Source organism: Ipomoea nil, unplaced genomic scaffold (assembly GCF_001879475.1).
Source record: "Ipomoea nil cultivar Tokyo-kokei standard unplaced genomic scaffold, Asagao_1.1 scaffold3087, whole genome shotgun sequence".
Classification (NCBI taxonomy): Eukaryota; Viridiplantae; Streptophyta; class Magnoliopsida; order Solanales; family Convolvulaceae; genus Ipomoea; species Ipomoea nil.
In genome coordinates this window covers 783,169-792,293 of record NW_017619515.1, presented here as the reverse complement: position 1 = coordinate 792,293, position 9,125 = coordinate 783,169, and the positions used below count along the sequence as shown (strand labels likewise).

Here is a 9,125-nt window from a genome sequence, read left to right as displayed (position 1 = left end):
TTCAATCAAGAAGAAAATTTAAAAGAACAACATAGTGAAACTAAAACAAAAATCACAAATATACATTACAAAAGGTATTGCTATTTGCACCACACTTTGACTAAAAGTAGGTATAAAGTTTAAGAAACATGTACCGATATATCTTAAGTAAGGGTAGTTAATATACAATTATCCATGAAATGTTATTTAGATCTTGCTCGTATTTGTGGAAAATAATCAAATAGACAAGAAATATTGTACGAGATTTATTGTAAGATAGGTTGAGGGAAAAAATAATTAAATAGATGGAATGTCGGTATAGAAACATGTACCGATATATCTTAAGTAAGGGTAGTTAATATACAATTATCCATGAAATGTTATTTAGATCTTGCTCGTATTTGTGGAAAACAATCAAATAGACAAGAAATATTGTACGAGATTTATTGTAAGATAGGTTGAGGGAAAAAATAATTAAATAGATGGAGTTTCGTCTCTTTTATTTGAATAGATTTAATTTTTATGTACAAACAGTTAGCCGGACCTTGTTGGCAAATTATGCTGTGCATCCGTATGCACCATGCATGGTGCATACGGATGGAAAAACGACGTCGTTTTGACTAAAAACGCGCGTCCCATTTTAAAAAAAAAATTCAAGTTCGATTCCCGATAATAGCATTTTTTGGGTGCATAATTTGAATTATATATCCACAAATTCATAGCATTTTTTATTAAGATTGATGATAGGTTCGCGAATGCTCCTTGGAAAACGTTTTACCGAATTAGGGTTTCAATTTCTGTTTTGAAACCACTAAAACGGCGCATGAAGTTTATGAAGAGGGACAAGTCGACTTGTTGGGTAAATTTCAAGTACGAAAGGCTACACAATTTTTGTTATTTCTGTGGAATGATGGGGCACTTACACAAATACTGTTTGAAAGCACGAGATGCGGGTATACCGATTGATCAATACCCATATGGTGAGAATTTACGTGCTGGTTTTCGGAAGGGTCCACGCAAGGTGGGAGCTTCATGGCTCCTCGACAAGAATGGAAACCCCATGGCGGAATCCCCTTCGGGTGTTGCGCCAAGAACACCGAATGATGAGCATGCCAATGAGGTGTCGGAGACAACACTGGAAAGTAGGGAGAATGTGGTGATCACGGCTGCGAGTAAAAGACGGAGAGCCGAGTTGAATGCTGGAGGTGATGTGGTTATGACAGAGATCCAAAAAAACTTGTCCATGGCGGGTTCTGGTTCCCAGACCCGCCCGTCATCATGAGTACTATCAGCTGGAACTGTCGTGGCTTGGGCAATCCACGAACAGTTCGAGAGTTAACGGACCTTGCGTCCCGTAAGAAGCCTGATTTTATTTTTCTCATGGAAACCAAGGTGAAACGAATACATGCTGAAAGAATTCGTGTTAGCCTTGGCTTTGATGACCTTTTTTATGTTAATCCGACTCGCTTGGGTGGTGGTTTAGCACTGCTTTGGCGAAAAAACGATACCGCAAGACTTTTGAGTTACTCGAAGAATTATATTGATATTGAGGTGAATATGCCCAGTTTTCCGCAGTGGAGAATGACGTGTTACTATGGTTTCTCTCAGCGTCATAGACGATCATAAGCATGGGATTTACTCAAATCTTTTGCGCCCCGATCCAACCTACCATGGGTTATGATTGGGGATTTTAATGATCTCCTGTTCCAACACGAGAAGAGAGGGGGAAATCCGCATCCTAATAGTCTCCTTCGTGGCTTTGGGGAGACTATTGATCATTGTGGCTTGGCTCAGTTGCCCATGGAAGGATACCGATTTACATGGGAGAAGGGGAAAGGAACGCCTGCATGCATCGAGGAACGTTTGGATAAAGTGCTTGCGTCGAATGCTTGACGTGAGATTGTGCCTGGGGCTAGGGTTATTAATAACCTGATGAGAAAATCAGATCATTCGGCACTGTTTTTGAGCATACATGAAACGGTTCCGAATACGAGGGGAGGAAGAAGAGGTTTTCGTTTCGAAATGGCCTGGGTATATGATGAAGGGTGTAGGGGTGTGGTGGAAAGATCATGGGAAGAAGGAAGAAGTGAAGGAATCCAGGACTGTATAGCATACTGTGGAAATCAATTATCTAAATGGGGTGGTGACCGGTATCACAAGTTTGGGGAAAAGATTATGCTTTTACGAAAACAACAGTTACATCTCAGAGGTCGCACTGACCCAACATCTTTAGCTGAGTTTCAGCGATTGGAAGAAACATTAAGCAATATGGAGATCCAGGAGGATACTTACTGGAGACAGAGAGCCAAGCAATACTGGCTAAAGAATGCTGATGCCAATACAAAATTCTATCACAGGTATGCCTCTCACCGTAAAAAGAAAAATACTATCTATAAGCTTATGAATGATAATGAGGATTGGATGGAAGGAGATAATATGAATACAATTATCTTGGAATACTTTAGCCAGATCTTCTCCTCAGGTGATCCTATAGATGGTAATGACCTATTTTCTGAGATATCCCCTCGTGTAACCCAAACTCATAATGATCAATTCTTACGGCCCTTTGTGATTACTGAGGTGAGGGATGCCCTGTTTGCGATGGCCCCGGACAAAGCCCCTGGACCAGATGGTATGAACCCAGGTTTCTACCAACATTTCTGGGATGTGGTTGGCAATGATATTTCGGCATTTATATTAAACTGTCTTAATAATCAGATTTTTCCAGCTGACCTGAATAATACTGATGTGGTTCTCATCCCAAAGAAGAAATCCCCTGAGGTGGTCGCGGATTTTAGGCCAATAGCTTTGAGCAATGTGATTTACAGTGGCTAAGATGATTACCCAGAGAATGAAGCCTCTAATGGAGAATATAATATCTAATTCGCAGAGTGCATTTATTCCAGACAGACTGATTACTAATAATATTCTTGTGGCTACAGAAGTGGGACATTACTTGAATAGAAAACAGTGTGGGGCTGTAGGATGGGGTGCTCTCAAACTTGATATGGCCAAAGCTTATGACCGTATGGAATGGCCTTTTCTCCGTGGGATGTTAATAACCCTGGGATTTAATGATAGATGGATTGATTTGATTATGTTATGTGTCACCACAGTGTCGTATAATTTTATGATCAATGGCTCCCGTAATACCCCCATCACGCCCACGCGTGGCCTACGCCAGGGAGATCCATTATCCCCATATCTGTTCATTATCTGTGCGGAAGGGCTCTCAGTTCTATTACAACGGGCACAGGATAAAGGATTAATACATGGTTGCAGGGTTGCTAGAGGTGCACCTCCTATCTCTCATTTATTCTTTGCGGATGATAGCTTACTGTTTTTCAGAGCAAATATGCAGGAAGCATCTGAGATAAAAAATTGCTTATTGTTATACGAGAGCTTATCTGGCCAGAAGGTAAACTATCATAAATCCAGTATATGTTACAGCAGGAATACGGGGCAATATGATAAGGACATGGAGGCACAGATCCTAGGTGTTACTCAAGCACCTAATTTTGGGAAATACCTAGGACTACCCTCTTTTGTGGGAAGGAATAAAAAGGCTGCATTTGCATATATTGAGGATAGGATCAGGCAAAGGATTGGTTCTTGGAATAAGAAATTATTATCTCAGGCAGGTAAGGAAATTTTGTTGAAAAGTGTGGCTCAGGCAATGCCAACTTTTTCAATGAGTGTTTTCTTATTACCCATATCTACTTGTACGGCTATTGAGCGGGCTATGAACCGATACTGGTGGGGGACAGGAACTGATAGAGGCATTCACTAGAAAGCCTGGGATAGATTATGTATCCCAAAGAAGCATGGTGGTCTGGGTTTTAAAGATTTAAGAGCTTTTAATTTGGCAATGTTAGGAAAGCAGGCATGGAGACTGCTCACTAACACTGACTCATTAGTAGCCAAAGTTTACAAGGTCAGATATTATCCAAGGGGTTCTTTCCTAGAGGCAACAATGGGGAATAATCCAAGTTTTTGCTGGCGCAGTATTATGGCAGCTAAAGACCTAGTATGTGGTGGAATAAGGAGACGAATTGGAAATGGAAAATCTACCTTAATATGGGAGCATCCTTGGTTGCAAGATGAACTGGATCCTATGATTCACACAGAAATGCCACAACAACTGTCTGGAACCAGAGTGGTTGGATTAATTGATCAGGATACAGAGACCTGGGATCCGCATATATTAGCTGATATTTTCCAGTCAAGTGATATACCTAGAATCCAAAAGATTCCAGTAGCCCCTGACTATGATGATATATGGTATTGGTATGATGATCCTAATGGAATTTATTCAGTTAAGAGTGGATACAGGCGCATAGTTGGTAATTATGTGAATAATTCTAATGGAATATTTGATGAATGGCTAGCCCTGTGGAAATTGAAAATACCACCCAAATGGAAGACATTCTTATGGAGAGCTATTTGTGATATTCTTCCCACTACCAACAACTTGCTTATAAAGAGGGTGGATGTTAACCCGATGTGTGCCATGTGTGGGAGAATGAATGAAGATACCATGCATGCATTAGTTTTGTGTGACTATGCACACTCCATATGGGCTCAATCCAACTTTCCAATCCCCAATATTATCACAAATATTTTCCATGAATGGTTTAGTGCAATCTTGAATGTTCTAGACTTTAATGGAATTATTTATGCAGCTGCAATTTTATACCACATATGGAGGACCCGAAACGGAGCGGTCTGGGATGCCTGTTTGCTGAGACCAACGAAAGTGCTAACAATTGCGATGGCAACGATGAAAGCATGGAAAGAATTCCACCATCGTGCACCGTCACGGCTGGCCGCTCAACCCGCCACTGCCGCCTCACCGAACACCACTGCCGAACCACCTCCTCCGGGCGACGACACTGCCGACATCGATCTACCTCCGCCACACGCATATCCTCCGGGCGACGACACTGCCAACGTCGAACTGCCTCCACCACACGCATATCAGCCGGAACTTCCACATGGGGCGGGAGTAAGGCCTGTGAAGTGTTATGTAGATGCAAGCTACAATCATGGAACGAACGCAGCAACAATTGGCGCGGTGCTCTTCGACGCCGATGGCAATTATATGTCCGCTTTCAGTGCCCCCTACTGAATTGCCTCTCCCCACTTATGGCTGAGGCATTTGCATGCAAGGAAGCGTTATCATGGCTTAAAAGACGAGATGAACAGTCTATACAAATTCACACGGATTGTCAACTGCTACAGAATTATCTATCTGGACCACCAACCGCATCACGCTCATATCTAGGTTATGCCATCGATAGTTGCAGAACCTACATATCTACCTTTACTTTCTGCTCAGTTATTTACATTCCTAGATCGCAGAATTTACTAGCTCATTCCTTAGCTACTACAGCATTAAATTTCACTACTGCTATATACTGGGACAATGTCCCACCAGACACTATATCAGCTTATCTATAAATACAACCGCCAGGTTGACCTTCAAAAAAAAAAAAAAATCCACAAATACATAACTATATATCCACAAATTCATAACTATATATTCAAACTATATATCCACAATAATTCTGTTGGGGAATCGAAAACTGTTTTTTTTTTTAAAATGGGACGTTCGTTTTTAGTCAAAACGACGTCGTTTAGCAATCGTGTGCACCATGCATGGGGCACACGGTTGCACAGCATAACTATTGGACCTTGTTAAAGAAAAAAAGATTTGAAATAATTTTTTTGACAATATGAAGTGGAAACACATGCGGTATCTGTTGTTAGGGCAATGTTTATCGATTATATCAATTGGATTATTACGACTGAAATTACAAATCAAATGAGACAGGTGGGAGGTTATTTTTTGAGTGAGACAGAGTGTAAATATTTGAATATTTTGATCGATCTTAATGACAAAATATTGACGGCAAAAATTTTGTGACAAACGACGACTACAAATGATTGACAAAATAACGGCTGGATTACAAATGTTGCGACTATGTTTTTTTTTTTTTTTTTTTTTTTTTCATTGTGGAGGGACATGTAATAAAAAAAAAATCAATGTCAATGAACAAATAGTTAACACTTTTGAGTTGGTTCACTTGGTTGCTGAAGCAAAAAACACCCGCTCAGCATGGGCATGTTACAACACACCATTTTTTTGTTCTTCTCAAAAAAGCCATCTTGTAGGAAGAAAAACATGGAACACAATTCTACCTCCACTAAGAAGCGGGATAGATATAACACTCAACCGCACAAGATCGTGCAGGTAAGGCAGATATAACTCTAACAGACAAAACCTCAAACAACCGCATATGAGTTTTCCTCTCTCTCTCTCTTTTTTTTTTTGATCAGCAAAAGTCTCATCGCTAAAAAGCGGGATAGATGAAACCGGTCCTGCGTTTCATTTATATACGACGTTAGTTTTTTGGAATAATCGATGTATTATTGTTATTATTATTATTATTATTATTATTATTATTATTATTATTATTATTATTATTATTATTATTATTATTATTATTATTAAAAAAGTAACAACAACTGGTACAAGTCTAATTTAATTAACTTTACATGTTTAAATTAAACATGTCAACATTTAAATTAATTGATAATTCAAAAAATTTAATTATTATAATATGTTATTAAAAGTTTTTATTAATAAAATATTACACTATTGCATAACATATAAAAAATTAGAGTAAAAGACATTTTTGGTCCTAAACTTATAGTGACACGGATAATTTTGGTCCTCCATAAAAAAATTGACCAATTTATGTACACACTTATTATGACGGGGACAATTTTAGTCCCCAGTCTGTTATCTAGTTAGTTGACCGTCTAAATGAGGTACGTTTTTGTCAATTCAGCAAAAGTCAATATGATTTTCTCTCCCAATTGATCGAGTTTCTTTTGTTTGGGAGGGGGGGGGGGGTAACTTCCGAATTTTTGTTCCATTTTATGTTTTACTTTCACTGTTTCCTTCGATTTCTAGTTAGTCTCGTTAGGTTATAGTGTCTAGTGAAGTCTCCTCTAGCCCTGCCGCATGGGACCGCCTTGGCAACTGCCTAGGGTCACGGCCCTTGCCTAGGGCCGTTCATGCCACGGCTCTAGCCAACGACTCCCCTTGTGGGCCGTTGGCTAGGCCTGCCACTTCCACTGGTGCACCAGTGGCTTCTTCTTCATCTGTAAAACATTTCCAGACCAAAATTCCACTTCCAAATCATCACCAACACATTATACAACAGCAACAAGTCATCTAATAGCTCAAACACATAATAATCAAGCATTTCTACTTATTTCTAACAATATAACAGTGGCTTCACAGAGCCAAAAGAGATTGAGAATCCATGGGGTTATACCTTTGTTGCCTCTTCTTCTTGTTATTCTTCCTTGTGTGAATCTCAGCATCCACTCTTCTCATACACCACTCCATCATCACCTAGACACCTCAAACAACATCATAAGCCAAGCCTAAACAAACCTCAGAGATTGAAAGCTAAGAGAGAAGGGGACCTTAGTATGGAAAATGAATGGAGGAGATGAATGCTAATACTTACAAGGAAGAGATCAGGAGAACACGATGAAGCTAAAGCGGCATCTTATAGGGTCCAAAACCCTAGGAGAAGTGCTCATGATTAGAGGAGGGCAAAAGGGTAATTTGGCTGAGTTCTACAAAATATCAGGCAAACTTGTGGTCTATCTTACAACATGGACCAAAGTCTAGGAATGGGATTTTAAATAGTTTGGGGGTCAAAATAGATTTTTCCAAAGATGATTTCTAAACAAACACTTGGTTCAGATTTCTCCCGGTCTCACTCAGATTGGTTTCTTAGTTTAAAACTTGCTACGTGAAGTACCAAAAAATTTAGGATTTTGGAATTAAAATAAATTTTGGTGTTGAATTAATTTAAAATGTACTCAAAATAATTTATTCAAATACCAATTTATCGCAAAATTTTTTAATGGAGTGAAAATGGCTACTTTGGAATTTCTAAAAAATTGGATTTATAAAATTAAATTTTGGGTTGTCACAGCAAAGTCCTAAACACAAGTCCTAGGCTAGACTCAACACCCGATCATGCACAATCCCTCCCAAATATACCAAGAACATCATAATACGAAACTCACGATATAAACCCTAGGGCTCTAGACATAATCAAAATACGAGATCATACATATAGTCAATCACAACATTAAGATCATCAAGATTATCACATAAACACCATATAAATCCTAGGCAAAGCTCTATCAAGACTCAATCACAGAATCACACATCAAAGGAGCCAATAAATAAGATATAGCAAGGAAAATATGTTTTGTAAGACATGGGTTACCTGGAAGTTTTAATTAAAAGGGAAAAGTGTCAAATTGGCCCCCTAAGTCGACCGCATAGTGCAATTGGATCCCCTAACTAAAAAAAGCTTCATAGAGATCCCCTAAACCTGTAAAATTGTTCAATTAAGTCCAAAGTGACTTGTTTAACAGGTTAAGTCTTCACATTGTTGACACGTGTTATTTAAAAAATATAATTTTTTTGTTTTTAAATTTTATTTATTTATTAAAATATATGTTATATATAAAAATAATTTTTTTTAACAAAAATAAAGTACAAAGCTATGTTTATTTTTATTTTTATTTATTTATTTATTTATTTTTATTAAAAACGCACAAAGCTGTTTAGGTGGCTGTGTTTTTTTATTTTATTTTATGACATAAGATCAGTTTGGGTTACATACATTATTGAAATTGCATGAATGTCAGAAAGTGAAACATGTGTATTCTGTAAACTTGTATCTGTACAGAAAGGTATAGCTTGGTTAGGAGCAGGAAGGTGTTTCTCGGGGTCCGATTCTCAGCTCAAGTCGCAACCCGGAACCAAACCACATTCTTTGCCGGTACAGGTATAGAGGTATGTCGCCGATAAACCAGAGCCGTCGATCTCTCTCCCGGGATCTGAGAATTGATAGTCGTGTACCTGACGAGCCTCCGCGTGGTCCGTCGGATATATACAATAAAATAAAATAAAAGAACACAGCCAACTAAACAACTTTGTGCGTTTTCAAAAAAAAAAAAAAAAACAGCTTTGTATTTTTTGTTGTTGTTGTTTTTTTTTTTTTAAATATTTTTTATATATAATACTAGTTTTTTACGCGCATTGC

The 9,125-nt window shown here is 38.5% G+C and overlaps 1 protein-coding gene across 1 annotated transcript; it reads left to right on the top strand.

Moving 5' to 3' along the window:
• Nucleotides 1–2,815: 2,815 nt before the first annotated feature.
• Nucleotides 2,816–5,107, top strand: LOC109166101. The gene is made up of 3 exons (XM_019314991.1): nucleotides 2,816–3,620; nucleotides 3,855–4,322; nucleotides 4,662–5,107. The coding sequence occupies exons 1-3, from the start codon at nucleotides 2,816–2,818 to the stop codon at nucleotides 5,105–5,107; spliced, it is 1,719 nt and encodes a 572-aa protein (XP_019170536.1).
• Nucleotides 5,108–9,125: the final 4,018 nt, after the last annotated feature.

Coding starts and splice junctions, on each gene's coding strand:
- LOC109166101 (XM_019314991.1), top strand. CDS start 2,816: ATGATTACCCAGAGAATGAAGCCTCTAATGGAGAATATAATATCTAAT. Junction 3,621..3,854: donor GAAATTATTATCTCAGGCAG/GTAAGGAAATTT, acceptor TGGCAATGTTAG/GAAAGCAGGCATGGAGACTG. Junction 4,323..4,661: donor TGGATACAGGCGCATAGTTG/GTAATTATGTGA, acceptor TTATTTATGCAG/CTGCAATTTTATACCACATA.